The sequence below is a fragment of the Durotheca rogersii genome (assembly GCF_024521655.1).
Source record: "Durotheca rogersii strain YMJ 92031201 chromosome Unknown GGS23scaffold_23, whole genome shotgun sequence".
Taxonomy (NCBI): Eukaryota; Fungi; Ascomycota; class Sordariomycetes; order Xylariales; family Xylariaceae; genus Durotheca; species Durotheca rogersii.
The window spans coordinates 279,685-298,426 of NW_026251254.1; the positions used below are offsets into that span (position 1 = coordinate 279,685).

Sequence of the window (18,742 nt, forward strand, 5' to 3'; positions counted from 1 at the left end):
TGCGAGGGCGGGCATACGACGAAAGGCAGATGCATTCAGCAGTGCCCATCGGACAACCTACATGGGGGCAGGCGACCGGGACGCATTGGGCTCGAGGCACATTTGTGGTGTTGCTGTAATTTAATTTACTAACGCGTAACGAATTCGACGGACTTTTGCGTACGCAGTTATGCCTACTAGACATGGCCAAGCATCCGGTTATGGATTCGGTGGGATAAGGGGAGGGGGAGGGGGGGGGCGTCCTTTGGTATATACCAACATAGACGAGGTGTATCATACTTCTTCACGAGGTCAACTTGTGACGCCCATACTTAATTACGACAGGCTTAGAGAATATGAGACCAGGCATCTATGGTGAGGGGAAAAAAAGCCTCCCGTGATATGCTTACGATGGATGGGAGGAGGGAGGTTTACTGCACCACCACACCACACTTAGCCGTTGTCGTGGCGTTTGAAGAGAAGGAAAGCGTAATTCGTTTCATCCATTACGGCCAAGCGTTCGCGCGCGAATATGGACTCATATATAACCAACCCAGCCAGTCCACCGCGGTTCTCTCCCATACCCTCACGTCTCCTCGTCCGTCAACAGGTCCTCGACGAGCGAATCGCCATCCTTGCTGCGGCGGGTCGTGCCCGAGACGTCGGGCTTGGCCTCGGCTTCGTCGTCGTCCTCGCCGTCTTCCTCGTCGATGCGCGTCTCGGGAGGGGGCACGACAGTCGCGTCGTCGTCCTCGTCGTCTTCCTCGTCGTCTTCGTCCTCGCGCTTGATCCGCGGGGGGCCGCGGGGCTTCTCGTCGTCGGCGGGGGCGAGCGACACGCTGCGGCTGGCGCTGCGGCGCGAGGACAGGCGGTCGTTGTCCTCGGCGGCGGCGGCCGCCGCGGCGGCGAGCAGGTTGACGATCTTGCCCAGGCTCACGTGGATCTTGTACAGCGCGTTGCGGCTCGTCGCGTCGCTCACGAGGCCCTCCTCCACCGCCGCCGACACGTCGTCGTAGAGCGCCCGCAGCTTCTCCTCGCTCGACGCCGGCGAGATGTACAGCTTGCCCAGCAGCGCCGCGATAACGCGCTTTTCTTCTTCTACGGGGTTGTTAGCGTGACGAGCGAAAGAGGTGGCGGGGAGGGGGGGAGGGAAAAGGGGGGAAGAGAAGAAGAAGAACGAAGGGGGCGTACTGCTCAAGTTACTGCTTAGCTTCTCGAGGATGTCCCTCGCGAGGTCCAGGTGCACGTCCCCGTTCACGTTCTTTTTGTCGGCGTCGACGGGCACGCCGGGGACGTAGCACTTGCGGGGGTCAGTCCAGTCGACGAGGCAGGAACCGATGGCGTTGAGGCTGGCCATCTCGTCGCTAACGTCGATGTCGTCGTCGTCGAGGCCCTCGCGGACGTTGTACAGGGCGTGCAGGGCGTCGAGCGCCACCGACCCCATCAGCGCCTGGTTCTCGGCCCGCGAGTAGCAGAAGACGGGGAGGAAGTAGTTGAGCGCCTGGCGCACGCTCTGGTTCGCCGCCGTCGCCGGGTCGAAGTAGGCGACGACGAGCGTCTTGAGCAGCTCCGACGCCGCCTCCGGGTCCGTCACCACGCGCCCCAGCAGCAGCTTCGACACCGCCACCGTCGCCGCGCCCTGCACCTCCGGGTTCTTCGACCCGGACCGCAGCGCCCGCACGTACACCTTCAGCAGCGCCGGGTTCGCCGAGAGCAGCTGCGCCCCGTACACGTTCAGGATGTCGGTCAGGATCTGCAGCGCCGTGATCTGCAGCGCCGAGTGGCCCTTGGCGAAGAAGTGCATGAAGAGCGTCAGGTTCTCCTCGGCCAGCGGCCGGTCGAGCAGCGCGCACAGCCCCAGGCAGACGAGCCCGCGCTCGCGCACCGGCGCCTCGTGGCTCCGCACCGCGGGGACGACCAGGTTGTTCAGCATCGACACGAGGTGGTCGTTCTGCTGCAGCGACCCCTCGACGTTGGACAGCATGCACTGGACGATGTGCAGGCACTTCATGTTGATCATGATCTCCTTGATGGCCTTGTCGCGGGCCTCCTCCTCGGTGAGCCCGTGGTCGCCGCCGCGCTTGGGCGTGCTGTCGTCGCTGACCTCGGACCGCGCCGAGTGGAAGCTCTCCTCGCCGTCGCCCACCGCCGACTCGTCCACTATCGTGTCGTGCACGTCCGCGACCGCCTCGAGCACGATGCTGCAGAACTCCTTCTCGCCCGCCGTGTCGGGCGCGCACAGGTCGCGCAGCACCTCGATCGTCAGCTTCGTGATCTCGTCCGGCAGCTCCGGGATCGACAGCGTCTGCCGCAGCAGCGCGAACATCTTGCGCCGCCCGACCTCGTCCGAGTAGTCGAGCGTCAGGATGATGTGCAGCAGCTGCTCGACGATGAACTCCTGCTCCACCGTGTCCTCCTCCTCCTCCTCGTCCACGTTGTCCTGGCTCTCGACCCGCCGCACCGCCTCGATGAGCACGTTGACGTAGCGCTCCAGGAAGAAGGCCAGCTTCGTCACCTCGGGCAGCTTCTCCTCGATCAGCGACTCGTACTTGCCGCGGCCCTCGGTCCGGCAGAAGTCGTTGAAGCTGCGCGCGATGAAGACCGACTCCGCGCTGAGCGTCTCCCAGAACTTGTCGTCGAAGTCGACCGCGTCGCGGTAGTCGGGCCGGCCTTCCCAGAAGCCCTTCATCGCCTCGAGCGCCACGCCGTTCTCGACGCCCGAGTTGACCACGTCGATGCGCTCGAGCAGCTCCAGCAGCCCGTCCAGGCTCGGCGCCGCCGCCGCGTCATCCGGCTTCTCGCCGTCCTCGGCCGCCGGCCGCACGCCCGCGCAGTCCTCGATCCAGCGCTCGCGGAACAGCCTCCCCGCCGCCTTGCGCACGTTCTCGTCGCGGTCCCGCAGCCCCCACCGCAGCAGCTTCTCGCGCATCGACAGCGACAGGTGCCGGAAGTCACCGAGCGCCGGCAGCAGCCTCGAGTACACGGCGCGGCGCGTGGCCGGGTCCTGGTCCCGGGCCCGCTCCAGGAGGTAGGGCAAGGTGTTGGGCAGGATGGGGAGGTTGACGAGGAGCGAGCGCCGCACGTCGGCGCTGGGGTCGTTCTGCAGGACCTCGAGGAGCTTCTCGAGCAGGCCCGTCTCGGCGTCGTCGTCGCTGTCGTCCGAGTTGACCATGCCCTCGACCTGGTTGCCGGCGAGGCGGCCGAGGCCGAGCACGGCCTGCGAGCGGACCATGGCCTCCTTGTCGCGTATCCGCTTGAGCAGGCCGTGGCGCAGCTTCTGGAAGAGGTCGTCGTCGATGGCGTCGAGGGAGTTGATGATGTGGGAGATGAGCTGGGTGGACCGGTACCGGACGAACTTGTCCTTGGAGGTGAGCAGGGGCAGGACGGCCTCCATGACCTGGGTGGTCAGGCGCGTGCTCGGGGTCTCGGGCATGGTGCTGGCGTCGGCGTCCTCCTCGCCGAGCAGCTCGTTGTCCTTGTCGTTGGCGTAGCGCAGGAACAGGCCGACGAAGCGGATGATCCTCTCGCCGACGCCCTCGCTCTTCTTGACGGGCATGACGCGCAGGACGCAGCGGGAGAACTCGCTGTTGAAGGCGGCCTCGTCGAAGTCGGCGGCGGCGGCGGCGCTGCCCTTGCCCGGCTGCGTCGGCTCGTAGCAGCAGGCCTCGTGGACCTTGCGCAGGTTGATAACCAGCTTGCGGTGCGTCGCCGTGGTCTTCTGCGCGTCGCGGAAGATGGCGCAGATCTGGGTCCGCAGCGCGCTGGCGGGCGGCTCTTCGGGGAGGTCGGCGTTGGCGGACGACGCGCGCGACGCGCGCGAGGTGGTGCCGGAGGTCTTGCGGGAGCCGGCCGCGGAGGCGCCGCGCGAGGATTTCGAAGCCCGAACCGGCATGTCGGAGGCGGTAGCTGGGGCAAACCGGGCTGCGGGCGCACGTATAAAGGGGGTTTGTTGGGTGTCTCAGTAATCTAGGAGGTTATCGCGATAGATTTGACATGTGCGATAACAGGTCGGCCGGTATATCGCCGGAAGCGGTGGGTGCGTCTATATCGACGTCGTGTTGGTGTTTACTTCTTTGTTAGGGACGTGTCTCGGCTGTTGGGACAACAAACCCATGTGCACCCCTCCATGTGGCGGTGCAGGTACCTCAGGTGAAGGAACGTGGGGAGTACCTCGCGGGGGACCTACAGTCAAGCCACAGCAGATTCTCGTCTCTCGCCAACTCCTGGAAGATAAGACTGATAACACTATCGATAGCAGAAGTATCGATAACGATATGTGGTTTATTCAATCGCCTAGCTTGTCGCTTTTTTCCCCTTCTATCACTCAGCTTCATCCTTTTCCCTCTCCCATCCTGCCCGTCTACGTTGCCTCTAGGTCCGACTTCCGATGTGTTAGGAAATATGGCCAAAGCCAATGATCTGAAGCGCCCTCGGGCGCAGCGCACCACCCCCAATGAGCTTGCGAGAGACGTTGAGCCTGTTGTCGAGCGGCCTACCAAGAAAGCCCGAATAGAGGAGAGCCGGTCTCTCTTTGTGCGATCGCTTCCACCTACTGCTACCACCGAGACGTTGGTCAACTTCTTTTCGCAGCATTTCCCGGTCAAACATGCTACAGTCATCCTAGACCCCCAAACCAAAGCCTCGCGCGGCTATGGATTCGTTACCTTCACCGATGCCGACGACGCCAGAGAGGCCAAGGATAAGCTTCATCACCAGAAACTGGACGGTCGCCCGCTGGTGCTGGAGATTGCAGAGCCTCGGCATCGCAAACCCGGCGCTGAGGCAGCCGACGCGACGGCCAAGAAGGCAGAGAGGCAGGCCATGCTAGCGGAGGCCCGCAAAGCACCAAAACTAATCGTTCGCAACTTGCCTTGGAGTATCAAGACGTCTGACCAGTTGGCCGCGCTGTTCCAAAGTTTTGGAAAGGTCAGATATGTCGATCTTCCAAATTCCAAAGGGAAACTGTCCGGCTTTGGCTTCGTCACCATGCGCGGTCGCAAGAACGCTCAGAGTGCGATGGAAGCTGTCAACGGAAGTATGGTCGATGGGAGGACTCTTGCCGTCGACTGGGCCGTCGATAAGCAAACGTGGGAGCAGCAGCAGCACAGCCAGGTGACGGATGGGCCTAAAGATAAAGACACGAAACCTACTGATTCAAACGAAGTGCCGAATGGTGAAAATGCGCCGTCTGATGACGAGGGCAAAGATCAGAGCAATGCGGAGGACGAGGAAGAAGACGAAGATTTAAGAAACTTTATGAAAAATCACATGGATAATCTCGAAGAGGAAGACAGTGATGCCGATGCAGACGAAGATGGATCCGAGGAAGACGATGCTGCCGCGGAGGACGAGCCCGCTCCGTCCAAAAAGCCATTAACAACAGATAACAAATCGACCCTTTTTATTCGCAACCTGCCGTTTACGACGACGGACTCGGAACTCAAATCTCACTTTGAGCAGTTCGGGCGTGTACGCTACGCTGGCATAGTGATGGACCGGGCGAGCGACCGACCGGCCGGCACGGGGTTTGTCTGCTTCGCTAGCGAGGACGATTCGAAGGCATGCCTTCGAGGCGCACCTCGTCCCCAACAGGCCGCCGCAAACAACCGGAAGTCCATTCTGCAAAACGAAATGGCGGACCAGCAGGGCAAGTACACGATCGATGGCCGCATCCTCCAGGTTTCTCAGGCTGTGAACAAGGACGAAGCGACTCGCCTTGCCGAGACGGGCGTAGCCGCACGACAAGGCAAGGACAGAGACAAGCGCCGATTGTATTTATTATCCGAAGGAACCATCGCCACGAATTCGCCCTTGTACGCCATGCTCGCGCCGTCGGAGGTGAAGATACGCGAGCAGAGCGTTTCGCAACGGAAAAAGCTTATCCAAAACAACCCCAGCTTACATATAAGTCTCACCCGCTTAGCAATTCGCAACATCCCGCGCGACATCGACTCCAAGAAACTCAAAGCCTTAGCCCGCGAGGCTGTTGTCGGGTTCGCGCGGGATGTCAAAGAAGGCCGCAGAGAGCCTCTTTCCAAGGAAGAATCCGCTCGAGGTGGCGAGGAAGACCGAGAAGCAGAACGTCGGCGGAAGGAGAAAGGAAAGGGCATTGTTAAGCAAGCGAAGATAATCTTCGAGACCAAGGAGGGTTCCAAGATCTCTGAGGCAGACGGAGCAGGCAAGAGTCGAGGCTACGGCTTCATCGAGTACTCCTCGCACCGATGGGCGCTGATGGGATTGAGATGGCTGAACGGACACGCATTGAAGAGCCCGGCGGGGAAGACTCAGCGATTGATTGTCGAGTTCGCCATAGAAAACGCGCAGGTTGTGGCAAGACGCAGGGAGCTACAGACGAAGCATCAGAAGCAAGGCGGCCAACGCCCCAAGGACCAAGATGAAGCGAGCGCAGGCACGAACACGGCTAGCACGAGAGGACCACGCTCTGGGTTCAAGGGAAAGGACTTTTCCGTGTCAAAGGGCCAGCGGCACAGGCAGAACGGGAAGGGGAACAAGGAGGATGTCGAGGAAGAGGGGGGCAAGGACGGTTCGGCACGGGATACCCTACAACAGACGATCATCGCGAGAAAAAGGATGATAAGGAAAAAGAAGGCCCAGGCTCGGCGATAGCAGGTACTTCACATATATCTATCATCAGTCTCAGGCACGGAGAGCGCTTTCTCTCTCCCAGGGACGTTAATACTCGGATAGATTCAATTAGTAACTTTGACTACTACCGAAACCGTGATGGAGAGTGGTACGTAAAGGATCGTATTATGTTACTTCAAGGAGCTGAGTGGCCGTTTTCTTTTTTGTCATTCGTCTCCTCCGAGAATGGGCGCGAGCGAGCGAGCGAGCGCGTGAGCAGGCGGGCGCGACAATCTCCCTAGCGTCCCGCCTGTATATATCCGACTACCTTCATTACCTTCATTTTGTCCAGAACCAACCGCCTAGTTTCTTATGCATGCGCGCCGTGGATCCCCCGTCTGCGTCCTCGCTGACGCTGGAGGAGGTGACGGACTCCACGCCCGACGCCGCGCTGTCCTCGGGGAACATGCGCGACCACGTCCGCGTCGTCGACTCACCCCGGCCCACCAGGTTGCCGTCCGCATCGTACTGCCGCGTCGTCGTCGTGACCTCGGCCCCCCTTTTGTCGTTGTGCTGCTGCACCGTCTTCACGATCTTACCGCCGTCCGGCGTCGAGATCGTGTGTGTCCCCGGTGTTGTATCCTCCGCGTGTGCGAAGACGTCGCCCCAGCTCGTGTTTGCGCTCGCCCTCCCGGCCACCCGCGCTCGGGATGCGTTGGCCCCCGCGCGACTATCCGTCGCAAAGTCGGACTGAATCGCATCGTACAGGTCGCCCTCGGAGTCGGGCTCCCGGCGCGGGGACGCCTCGGCGGCGGGGCGGCGCTGGCACGCGCCGTGCCGCCCCGTCCAGGCGTGCGGGCGCTCGTCCCAGCCGTCGCGGTCGCCGCCGAAGAAGCGGAGCTCGGCGCGCGGCCAGGCCCAGACGTCGGGGGTGCGGAAGACGGCGTCGCGGGCGGGGGGCGGCCAGCCCCAGGGGAAGGCGTCGGCGCCGCGGCGGCGGGCCAGCTCGCGGCGGGCGGGGGGCGAGAGCGAGAAGTAGGCGTCCCAGAGCCGGCGGCGGGCGAGGTCGGCGGCCCAGTCGCCGACGGGCAGGCCGTCGCCCGGGAACTGGCGCGCGCGCTCGAAGCGCCGCGCGAAGAGCAGCTGCTGCAGGTCCGCCGCCGGCTGCCCCGCCCCCGCCCCGAGCAGGTCCTCGAACGCGTCCCGGAACGTGAAGCAGTCGGCGCAGCCCCGCGGGGCGTCGCGCGGCCGCGGCTGCGCCAGCGTCTGCAGGTTCAGCGGCGAGTACGGCGACGTCGCCGCCCACTCGAGCACGTCGGCCGCGGGGACTGCCTCGCGCGGTGCGGGGGGTGCGGGCGCGGGGGTGGGTCGGTCGAGGCTAGTGGTGGTGGTGGTGGTGATACTCCTGTTGCCGTTGGGTGGGGCGTCGTTCTGGTACTGGTACTGCGTCTCGGTCGACACGGTCGACACGGTCGACTGGACGATGGCCTGGAAGCCCCTGTGGATGTTGTTGTCCACGTGGTTCTTGAACCGGACGAACGGGTTGCCCGACGGGTCGTCGGAGGGGTCGCGGTCGACAGCCATGGCGCCGCCCGGGCCTTGCGTGGGCACGATGTCGTCGGTCTAGATTAGTTCGAGGCAGGCGGTCCGCGAGAATGCGGGTGCAGCGGTGTCGAGGAGCACAGGAGAGGAATTATTAGGCTTGTGGTGGCCGTGTGGTAATATAGGGGCCAGGTGCGGTTGTGGGAGAGAGAGGTTCTGACCGAGCTTGCCGGTGAAGTGCGGGACAATGTCACGGAGATGAACGGATTCCTCGGTCGAGACGCTGAGCTGGGGAGTGGGTGCCTAGGTGCCTTATAAGAGCCCCTCGCCTACACTGCCTCATGGAGTGCCGACCGGAAGAGGTATGGAAGTTTCTAGGTGAGAGGCTCCAGGAGAGTTTCAGAAGTGGGGTGATGTTCGGCGGACGCAACGGGGGGCGACAGCGGGGTCACTTCCACACCTACGTGTATATGGGGTTACTCCGGGCCAGGAGGTTAGGTTAGTGTGAGTACCTACGGTATTCGCAGTACAGGCACCTTTAGCACGTGGCGGGCGCTATGCTCATAGGTACGTTAGGCACCTCCTTAAGTACCTCCCCGCTATCGCATCTAGGTAGGCTACCCTCTTATGTACCTGATGCGGTTCCGGTTCCTGCATGGGCCATCGATGGAGCCTGTGGAGCGTCCATCCATGCGCCTGGATGGCTACCTGCCCGATGCTACCCTCTACCGGGAACCGGCTGTACCTAGTTGGGGACAGCTTGTAATATCATCATCCATCATCGCACACCAGCTACCAATCCTTCGTCCTTCGTCCTTCGCCCCATCGCCCTACTCACCGACCAACATCCCCCCCCTCGCAGACCATGGAGAATAGGTAGCGTCGGCGCCCTTCGTTATTCTGTTTTCCCAATCGTTCCAATACCCCGAAAACCACCCTGTGCGCTCGCTGTTGGACATGCACCGTCACTATGTCTTCTCCGTCTTCAGCGCCTCGACTCTACTCCTCGTCCTAGCCAATTTGCTCGTGCCTGTCGCCATCCTCACCTTTGCTGTCGGTTTCTTTCCCTACAAGCCCTTCCTGCCTGGTCTCGCCGAGTATGAGCCGCTCCCCGAATACGGATCCCCCCCCGATGCGCCGTTTGACCGCTTAGTGTTTATGGTCATCGATGCCTTGCGCAGGTTCGTGCCCCGGTCGCATGTCCCGCCAGCCAGGGCGTGCTGGTTGCGTGCACACCTCGGCCGCGACTGACTGTCTCTAGCGATTTCGTCTACCTCAATGGCTCCGGTTTTGAATTCACGCAGAGGTTAGGGGAACGGGCGAGCGCGGCGCCGGCTCTTGTCGCTGACATGGGAGCCTAGACTGATTTCTGATGGAGTCGCCATTCCCTTTACCGCCCGCGCGACGTCGCCGACCATCACGATGCCGCGCATCAAGGCCATCACCACCGGCTCGACTCCCTCCTTCCTCGACGCCATCCTCAACTTCGACGAGGCTGACACGTCCTCCACCCTCGCCGCTCAGGATACTTGGCTGGCGCAGATGAAGGCGAAGGGGACGGGAAAGCTAGTCATGTACGGCGACGATACGTGGCTAAAGCTGTTCCCCGGCGTGTTCGATCGCGCGGATGGCACCTCTAGCTTCTTCGTCTCCGATTTCACCGAGGTCGACAACAATGTGACGCGACATGTCCCCGGCGAACTGCGAAATGACGACTGGAATACCATGGTTCTGCACTACCTCGGCCTCGATCATATCGGCCACAAGACGGGGCCCCGGGGCCCGAATATGATCCCAAAGCAGCGTGAGATGGATGATATAGTTCGGCAAATCTACGAGGCCATGGAAACGCAACCCCACCTCCAGTCAACCTTGCTGGTCTTCTGCGGTGACCACGGCATGAACGACGCCGGTAATCACGGCGCCTCTTCCCCAGGGGAGACCTCGCCCGCTTTAGTGTTTGTATCACCCAAGTTGAAGGCTATCTCGAAACCCGTCAAGGTACCGGCAGACTTCGCGGAGGATTTCCAGTACTACGCCGTCGTAGAACAATCCGACCTTGCCCCGACGTTAGCCGCCTTGCTAGGCTTTCCGGTGCCCAAGAACAGTCTGGGATCCTTCATGCTGGATTTCCTAGATTTCTGGCCCGAAAGCAAGTGGATGAACACCCTTGGCCACCGGGGATGATCCTACTAACGGCTCCTAGAACACGATAAGCTCCAAATACTTGTGCGCAACGCACGACAAATCCTCGATATCGTTACGGCAACTTACGGTAACCCATCCCCCGCGGGAAAGCAGCACAGCCCGAGCTGTCTTCACCCTGCCTCGATAGCCGAAGAATTGGTGTGTGAATGGAGGCATATCAATCACCCCGCCGAGAAGATATCAGCGGAAGACCAAGAAGACCTGTGGATCGAGGATGCGTCAAAGGTGCGGGCAAATCTAGGAGCCTATTCCACAGCCGAGGCCGGCGTTTCCCCCCCCTTTTTTTCTAACGAGTAATAGTGGCTTGTCAAGGTGCAAACCTTGATGAGCGGTATGGCTAGCAACTACGACATGCCGAAGCTGCTATACGGTGGGGTGGCCGCGGCAGCCGCCTCAGCCGCCGCAGTATTGGCAGTTTTTGCTGCAGCTCCCATATCGATCGCTGATATAGCGCCGCTAAGCCTAGTCACAGTGCTCTACGGCATCATGATGTTTGCTAGTAGCTTTGTCGAAGAGGAACACCATTTTTGGTACTGGGCCACTTCGGCGTGGCTCTTTTACCTTGCCATTAGGTCGTAAGGGGTTCCATCCAAGTGCATGTTATCTCGCGCCGTAGGGCTAACCCGGGAATAGAATCTCCAGGACGACAGTCAAGTCTCTCGCGGTAGCCTTAACCGCGCTATGCGCCATGCGAATCGCCCGGGGATGGAACCAGACTGGACAGAAATTCGCCGGCGAGCCGGACATCGTGACGAGCCTCCTGGCGCCGAATCCGTCGCTGCTCTGGTTTCTCGTCATCGCGACGTATGCGGCGGTATCCCGGGGCTTGTTTACGAGCCTTGGGGATATACCAACCGTCGTGTCAGGATCGGTCGTCGCGGGGCTCGTCATCTCGGCGATGTCTTTCAAGCTCGCCTTCACCAACGAAGACGCACCCGAGCTGGTGGTCGGTTTTGCGAGGTTGCTGGCGAATATGTTTGAGGGCCCGCCGCTAGTCCATCGCGCCAGGGCCGTCTTCCTTGGCCTGGGGCTCACATTAATCTACCCCCTGTATATTCTCGGGGTTCGGAGGACCACAATCTCCAGAGACCAGGGTGAGATGCGTCGTTGTAATGAATAAGCGCGTTGGGCTCGCTGACGTCAATCTGTTCTAGCTATGCGGACTCTGCACCATCTGTATACGTTGTTTGCATTGACGCAATCTCGAGTGACGAACGCGCCGCTCTTCTTGTTGTTTCAGACCATCTACTGGTCCCTAAGCGAGCTGGGCCTAGGACCGGGGGAGATCACGATATCCTCACTGCTTCTGCAGTTTTCCTCCTTCTTCGCGATGGGGGGATCGAACGCGATCTCGGGCGTGGACCTGTCGAACGCGTACAACGGCGTGAGCGGGTTCAACATCGTCGCCGTGGGCGTCCTGACGTTCCTCAGCAACTGGGCCGGCCCCGTCTGGTGGGTGTCGGCGGCGAACCTGCTCCTGCTGGCGTCTGCGAAGCGCGGCGGCGGTGGCGGCCACGCGTATGGGCAGCACGCGGCGGGGCTGACAGCGTTTGCGACGGTCAGCCTCGGGTTCGTGATGGTGGCGTGCACGACGCTGAGGACGCACCTGTTCATCTGGACGGTGTTCTCGCCTAAATACCTGTACAGCATGGCGTGGAGTTTAGGGCAGCATCTTATTATCAATCTAGGGTTCGGGGGTCTGCTGTACGGGCTCGGCTGCTGGCGCGATGTGGCGCGTGGTAAGTAAGTCTACTACGTACGGTCTATGATCGCATCAGGCTGGGCACCACGGTGTCGGCACCTAATCTGCAAGGTCAGGCCTGCGGTTGGGCAATCTAGTAGCAGCTGTCGAACCCTGTCTACCTAGGTATCTGCAACCTGGCGTTACGGTAGTAACGAGCATCTCAAGACGATCATGCCATACTCATAGCGACAACTACCTTCCTGCCTGCCTATTGCTAATATAATTGTCCGTCAATCTCGGATCGTTTCCGCAAAACAGGACAAATGACCATGATGTGACAGCAGACCCCCTCTCTCTTTTGTTCGTCCGGATAGGTTGATCAGTTCCCATCTTACGGAGGGTATTATGGAGGGTATACACCCCCCCCCCCCCTGCTAACTGGTCTACTGAAAGGGGTTGGTACAGGTAGGAGGTACCTAATGTAGTGTGGAATTAGGTACCTATAGCGGGACAGATCAGTCAGCCAGCATATATGTTCCCAAGGTGGTTGCTCTATACGTGCCTAATCTAGGTACTACCAACATGGATGTTAGGTACCTTAGGTACCTAGATACCTCCTAGCAGCCGCTATTGCGCGAAGCCTAGGTGGGCCCGTCCGGTACTAACAATCCCACGTATTGGGTGTCTACTATATGACCTCCTAGCCCAGATCTTGGGGGTCATGTGGCTGTCTTCCTAACCGGTTCTACTAACCTGGCTGCACGCCATCCTGTCACCGTCACCGTCACGGCCAGCGTCCACAGCAGGTTCGGCACCTGGACACACACACCTTTCAGGTAGCGTGATTCCGCAACCTGGCTAGCATCTGGCATCGCTAAATCCTCGCCTGTCAGCACGATCAGAACGGCTAAAATTACGGTAATACCCTGTATAGGATGGGTGGAGGGTAGACGGCTGAAAATGCTGTGGCATGCTACCTAAATAAACAGGTACCTGACCCTCAGAACGCAGTACCTCCGGTACGTAACCCAGTCTAAGGGTACCTCCAAAACGTCCATCGTAAGCTCGCTCGACGGGATATTATTTATCATTCTCGTTATTATTTAATTTTTCCTTCTCGCAGTTTCGTGACCCGTGTCATCTCAACGGCCGCCTGCCCGCTCTCATTCGCCCTTCTTCCCATCCAATCCCTCTTCTCTTCCCCTACCGAGTTTAATGCAGCCTCGTAATTTACCACCGTTGCTATATTCGGCCGCTTCTGTTCTCTGTCGCTCTCTTCCCTCCCCTTTCCCTTCCCTTCCCTTCTTTTCTCCTCTCTTTCCTTCTGCTTCTCCCCCTTTTCCTTACCCGTCCCGTCTACAGCCGTGTCGTCGGCTCCCGAACGTCTGTTTCCCCAACCTGCACGCATCGCGGACCTTTGTAACCGTCGTCATGTCCGCCATTCGCCAGCTCTAGAGACCGATTACGTCCCCGCTGCGACCCGCCCGTACCTCTTGGCCGGGGTTCGCCGCCAGATCGCGCGCCCACAACCCGCTACCGCCGCGACCACGAACCCGGCTGCGCGAATCGCAACCGCCACCTCGACCTCCGCCTCCGCCCCGCTCCGCACACGCACCGCCCCCCCTCGACGGACATGTTTCGCTGGGTTGAATCATGTGGCGGCGTATCTACATGCTCCTGCTTCTAGTCCGGCTATGGTTCGCCCTCTCGCCGAGCTATCTCCACCCCGACGAGAACTTCCAGGGCCCCGAGGTCATCGCTGGTAAGCGCAGCCCGCACCGTACCTGCTCGGCCCACCGACTGACCGGCTTGCGCATATCTCAGGTCAGATCTTCGACTACCCCGTGCGGCTGACCTGGGAATTCACGAGCGAACACCCCATACGCAGCGTCTTCCCCCTCTGGCCCGTCTACGGGCTACCTATGCTCCTCCTGCGATGGCTGTGGATCGGAAACGGTAACGATGGCGAGATACCGCCCATCGCCGTCTTCTGGACGCTGCGCGTTCTCATGTTCGTCGTCAGCTTCGTGCTGGAGGACGGGGCGATCCAAGAGCTGGTCGAGTCGCGCCACCGCGCCGCCGCCGCCTTGCTGGTAGCCTCCTCGTACGTGACTTGGACCTTCCAGACCCATACCTTCTCCAACTCGATCGAGACCCTCGTGGTGTTGTGGAGCCTAGTGCACATCGACCGCATCCTCAAAGCTCCGGTACGTTCTACGCGCCCAAGAGGCTGCCCGCATATCCGGGCTTGTGGGGGAAACCCGTCGCTGAACCCAAGCAGGCATCTAGGTCTTCCCTATCGGCGTCGGCGGCCGTCGGCATCCTAGCCGTCTTCGGCGTTTTTAATAGAATCACTTTCCCTGCGTTTTTACTAATTCCTGGACTTCAATTGATACCCCATTTTCTAAAAAAGTACGGCTGAGTAACTCCCTTCTCGTCCCCGCCCTGGGAAATTGCTAACTTGTCGGCCTTCGAAGACCTTTGTCATTCGTTGCCATGGCAGCGTCGGGGCTTCTCGCCCTCTTAATAGCCATCTCCCTCGATACGTCTTTCTACACGCCGCACTCGATTACTTGGTCGGATCTCTTCCTTCATCCGGTGGTTACGCCGCTGAATAATCTCAAATACAACATCTCGCCCGCGAACCTGGCACAGCACGGGCTGCACCCCCGGTACCAACATGTTCTGGTCAACCTCCCTCTGCTCATAGGACCCGCCGTCGCCCTGCTGTTCGCGAAGCCGCACCGATCCCGCCGCCTCTATTCGGCCATGTCAGGAACATTCGTCCTATCCATCTTTCAGCATCAAGAAGCGCGCTTCTTGCTTCCAGTCGTCCCTCTCCTCCTCTCGTCCGTGCGGCTCCCGAAGAACCCCACCTATCGGAATGTATGGGTTGGCGCCTGGGTATGCTTCAACGCGACCCTCGGTTTGCTCATGGGGGTGTATCATCAGGGCGGCATCGTCCCCGCCCAGGTATTCATGAGCAACCAGCCGGACGCGACGCAAGCTATCTGGTGGAAGACCTACATGCCGCCGATCTGGCTCCTCGACGGCAAGAACGAGGTCCTACGCACCGAGGACGTGGCGTCGATGGAAGGGGGCGCGCTCTTCGAGAAGCTGGAGGGCCTGGCGACGTGCGACACTCCGGCCGATAGGAGGAACCGCGAGTACCTCAAGGAGTCGAACGGCACGTACCTAATCGCGCCACTCTCGTCCACGTGGCTCGATCCGTTCCTAGATAACAAGGGCCTCGACGGGCTCCGGTTTCGGGAGGTGTGGCGGCACAGCAGCCACCTGAATCTGGACGACCTGGACTGGGCCGAGGACGGGTTCTGGCCGACGCTGACGAGGGTCGTCGGCAGGCGAGGGCTGGCGGCGTGGCGGGTCACGAAGAGCTGTGGCCGGCGCGGCAAGAAGAAATGAGCGTGAGGAGGATGAGAGCCGTCCAAATATGAACGGCGATTTCTAGCCAGCTAGCTAAGCTCTTGTACCTATCTACATATCTAGGTACCTAAAAAGGAATCTCAGTACATGACCTACGGCTTGTAAATAATCTTACTTCGTCTTCGGCTTGATGTACTTTATCCGGGGGCATGTACATAAGGAGGCTAAATACCTACGGATTTTGCCGGTATTGCGTGGGTATATCCGGCTAGCTTGCACACCTGGGCACCTGTTAGTGTAGGTACACCTAGAGAACACCTAGTTCACAACCCGTGATATATGCATCTCGAAATATATGCATATTAAAGCACCCCACTCGTACGTTATGTACTTACTAGGTGCCCGTCTCTCTCTTTTCTCCCCTCTTTCACTGGTCGATACAACCAATCAAAGCAAATCCGCCCGCCTCAATAGATACATACGTGCCTGTATAGGTAGAAAGCCGTCGGGACGGCCGCGCCAATGAGCAACTAAGCTTTTGTCATATACAACGACGTGAAAGCTACCCTCAAGACTTCGCTGCCGACGTGCTACTCGCCTCTTACCTCTTCGCCGTCCCCCATTGAAGCTTGCGCTTTCCGTTTCAACGTTTTTGCGCATACCGCCCGATCGGGTCGACTGATCGCACGATGGGCGGCGTGAACCTCGAGGTCTTCAAGGTACGCCCCTCCCCCGCCTCCGCCCCCTCCCCTTCCTCTCTCCCTCCTCTCCTCGGGGGTCCCCCAGGCTCTTCTCTCCCTCGCTAAAAAACAGCCACGGGGCACACGCAGTTCGGCATATACGTCATGTTCCCGATCGGGATCATGTACTACTTCGGGACGAACCTCGACGAGCGGTTCGCGGTGCCGGAGTTCTGGCCGCGGCCGGAGCAGGCGCACCGCGTGCCGTTCGACCGCGACGAGATCCGCGCCGAGCTCGAGCGCCTGCGCGCGCGCCGCCTCTACCTGCGCGACCAGCGCCTCCAGAACGAGCAGCAGCAGCAACCGCAGCGGCAGCAGCACGGCCACCACGAGGACGCCGACGGCGAGTAGGGCCGACGGCGACGGTTGGGGATGACTGCGGTACGGTGAGGGGGGGGGGGACTACTCGGCGGAAACGATTACAGTTACGGGCATTGGATCTAGGCGTTTACGGGCGTTTGGGGGGGCGGAGGTTTAAAGAAGAAGAGGGGAAAGAAAAAAAAAAGGGTGGAGGAGAGGGAAGATCTTTGGCCATTCTTAGCAGGGGTATATGTATATACGATTGTCGCCGCCCTCCTCCCGGGATGCTCGGGTCGGAGACGCCGGCTAACAGACTCATCGTCTCTCTCCGCTCTACCTGAAGGCGGATTTGAAACGGGGGGACTCTTCCCGGCCCCTACGAGATATGTATATTGTACAGTATGGCCGCTCGCGCATAAGAGGCAGTCCCGTTACGACACGCAACTATGCACTTAATACAAGAGCGGACTGGGTGGAATTAATCGAGGTACTCCTCTATCGTCCTCCAGGTGTCTTCCGATACCGCCCCGCGTTCGGCGTTCGCGCTAGATAGCGTCCGTTTGTCAGCGACATCGATCTGCGGAAAGCCCCGGTTTGCGGATGGGCTGCTGCTGCGAGATGTACTCACTAGATTCCCTGCACATCGGCATGTGCTCGCAGATCTAATAGGAATTTGCCTATAGCTGTCGCCTCTTCCTCGTCATCGAGCTTTATCTTGTCAGCCGTGGGCGTCCATACGATATCGGCGCCGAGGACCTCGGTGGACAGCGCCTTGCTCATGTTCTGGGCAGCCTGGTGGGTCATGTTGGGCTGGGTCCACAGGACGATGTCGCCGTTCTCGTCCTGCTCGACGTCATCGGCGCCGGCCTCGAGGGCCTTCATCAGGACGTCGTCGAAGTCGCCGTCCCGGCCCTCGAGCAGGACGCGGCCCTGGCGCGTGAACAGGAACGCGGTCGACGCCGGCGCGGCGCTGTGGCGCTTGCAGATGGCGCGGACCTCCACCATCGCGCGCGGCTTGCGGTCCGTCTCGACGTCGATGAGGAAGCCGACCGACGGCGGCATGATCACCTCGATCGTGAGGCTCTCGAGGCCCTCGCCCGTCGGCGACCGGCCCTGGCCCCTCGCGATCGCCCTGTCGATGTTGGCCTTGGGCACGCCGGCTGCCGCGCGCAACTTTGGTCAGAGACTGGCCGGCTGTGCGTGCGTATTCGCGCCCCCGCCGCTTCCGAGATCGGAGAGAGTGCACCTACCTTTCTTCGCGACCGCGATCACGGCCGCCAGCTGGGGGTTGTTATTCGGATCGGGGCCGTAGACTGTCGGGGCCGCATCAGCGCCGCGGCGGGACCGGGAGGGTAAGGGTGGGGGAGGAGGGGGGGCGGCACGGACGTTTGGAGAAGAGGGTCATGTTCTGGGAGAAGCTGTTTCGCTGGAGGTTCTTCTTCCGGTCGGCCGCGCCCTTCTCGTGGCGGACCTTCGACCAGCGGTTGTGGCCGCTGCGGGACGCCGGGCTCGACACGAAGGACCGGCGGCACTGGGCGCATACGGAGGAGGCGGAGGCGGAGATGGCGAAGGCGGAGAGGGGCGCCGCCGTCGACCGGGCCGGCGCCAGACCCCAGCGGCGGAACAGCTGCAGTTGCGTGGAGGCCGACATCTCGACGACACCGACTGCCTGCCCACGTAAAGGAGTGGTGGGAGCGGGCTGCGTAGAATTCGGCAGGTGGAGAGGAAAAAGAGATTTAAACAAACAAATAAATAAAAAGGTAGCGGTGCAGAAACAAATGTATCGTCGCCGCAATGTTCGCGCATGTAAGTAAGAAGCTATGTTGAGATAATAGGTGAGGTCTATCAACGATGGTATACGTCAGAGGGTGTCTTTTTTTTTCTTCGCGATGGTAAAAAAAAAATGAAGTAGCAATAACTAGGTACGCAAAGCGGGTAATCCAAGCTTAAAGTGGATGCGTCAAGTTAAGCTTCCTCAACGCGGGCGGTTGCATCGTTAAGCGCATATTCCCACCTAGGCAAGTGGGTAGGTTTGCGGGCAAATTTGTCTGCGATGATTTGCCTTCGAGGCGGGCAAATTATAGGTACGAATGGATGTTACCTTAGTTCGAGGTATCTTGGGTTGAAAAAAAGTAAAAGTTTCAAGTTAAGTTTCTATTTTCACAAACTGAAGCTAAGCTAAGTTAAGTTAAGTTTTTAAGAAACTTAACTTGAGAGCTTTTTTCTACAACCCTTGGTGTAGGTACCTCCTCTAGGAGAAGTATAAGCATGCATTTCGATAATCCCGCGATATGCATAGGTAGGTACCTACGTACCTCAC

At 60.0% G+C, this 18,742-nt stretch overlaps 7 protein-coding genes across 7 annotated transcripts; 4 read left to right on the forward strand and 3 right to left on the reverse strand.

Annotated features, from left to right (window-relative positions):
- Window positions 1-414: 414 nt before the first annotated feature.
- On the reverse strand, window positions 415-4,265 carry GGS23DRAFT_227650 (condensin subunit Cnd3). Its single transcript, XM_051512021.1, has 2 exons — window positions 1,171-4,265; window positions 415-1,077 (listed from the first exon to the last, which is right to left on the reverse strand). Exons 1-2 carry the CDS (start codon window positions 3,869-3,871, stop codon window positions 566-568), a joined length of 3,213 nt encoding a protein of 1,070 aa, XP_051369240.1. The 5' UTR covers window positions 3,872-4,265; the 3' UTR covers window positions 415-565.
- A 37-nt stretch (window positions 4,266-4,302) lies between these two features.
- GGS23DRAFT_580520 (RNA-binding domain-containing protein) lies at window positions 4,303-6,669 on the forward strand. The gene has a single exon (XM_051517127.1). It carries the CDS (start codon window positions 4,381-4,383, stop codon window positions 6,604-6,606), a length of 2,226 nt encoding a protein of 741 aa, XP_051369241.1. The 5' UTR covers window positions 4,303-4,380; the 3' UTR covers window positions 6,607-6,669.
- Window positions 6,670-6,903: 234 nt separating this feature from the next.
- GGS23DRAFT_599344 (uncharacterized protein) lies at window positions 6,904-8,148 on the reverse strand (the record flags this gene model as incomplete). The annotated part of the gene is made up of 1 exon (XM_051518923.1): window positions 6,904-8,148. One exon carries the CDS (start codon window positions 8,146-8,148, stop codon window positions 6,904-6,906), a length of 1,245 nt encoding a protein of 414 aa, XP_051369242.1.
- A 915-nt stretch (window positions 8,149-9,063) lies between these two features.
- On the forward strand, window positions 9,064-12,061 carry GGS23DRAFT_606808 (alkaline phosphatase-like protein; the record flags this gene model as incomplete). The annotated part of the gene is made up of 7 exons (XM_051519950.1): window positions 9,064-9,287; window positions 9,368-9,412; window positions 9,468-10,258; window positions 10,313-10,539; window positions 10,615-10,889; window positions 10,957-11,408; window positions 11,469-12,061. 7 exons carry the CDS (start codon window positions 9,064-9,066, stop codon window positions 12,059-12,061), a joined length of 2,607 nt encoding a protein of 868 aa, XP_051369243.1.
- Window positions 12,062-13,068: 1,007 nt separating this feature from the next.
- GGS23DRAFT_580534 (GPI mannosyltransferase 4) lies at window positions 13,069-15,716 on the forward strand. Its single transcript, XM_051517128.1, has 4 exons — window positions 13,069-13,760; window positions 13,823-14,205; window positions 14,280-14,410; window positions 14,476-15,716. The coding sequence occupies exons 1-4, from the start codon at window positions 13,652-13,654 to the stop codon at window positions 15,419-15,421; spliced, it is 1,569 nt and encodes a 522-aa protein (XP_051369244.1). The 5' UTR covers window positions 13,069-13,651; the 3' UTR covers window positions 15,422-15,716.
- A 274-nt stretch (window positions 15,717-15,990) lies between these two features.
- GGS23DRAFT_227829 (uncharacterized protein) lies at window positions 15,991-16,517 on the forward strand. The gene is made up of 2 exons (XM_051512024.1): window positions 15,991-16,101; window positions 16,213-16,517. Exons 1-2 carry the CDS (start codon window positions 16,072-16,074, stop codon window positions 16,471-16,473), a joined length of 291 nt encoding a protein of 96 aa, XP_051369245.1. The 5' UTR covers window positions 15,991-16,071; the 3' UTR covers window positions 16,474-16,517.
- Window position 16,518: 1 nt separating this feature from the next.
- Window positions 16,519-18,274, reverse strand: GGS23DRAFT_227821 (YebC-like protein). Its single transcript, XM_051512023.1, has 4 exons — window positions 17,809-18,274; window positions 17,673-17,735; window positions 17,051-17,582; window positions 16,519-16,967 (listed from the first exon to the last, which is right to left on the reverse strand). The coding sequence occupies exons 1-4, from the start codon at window positions 18,071-18,073 to the stop codon at window positions 16,901-16,903; spliced, it is 927 nt and encodes a 308-aa protein (XP_051369246.1). The 5' UTR covers window positions 18,074-18,274; the 3' UTR covers window positions 16,519-16,900.
- Window positions 18,275-18,742: the final 468 nt, after the last annotated feature.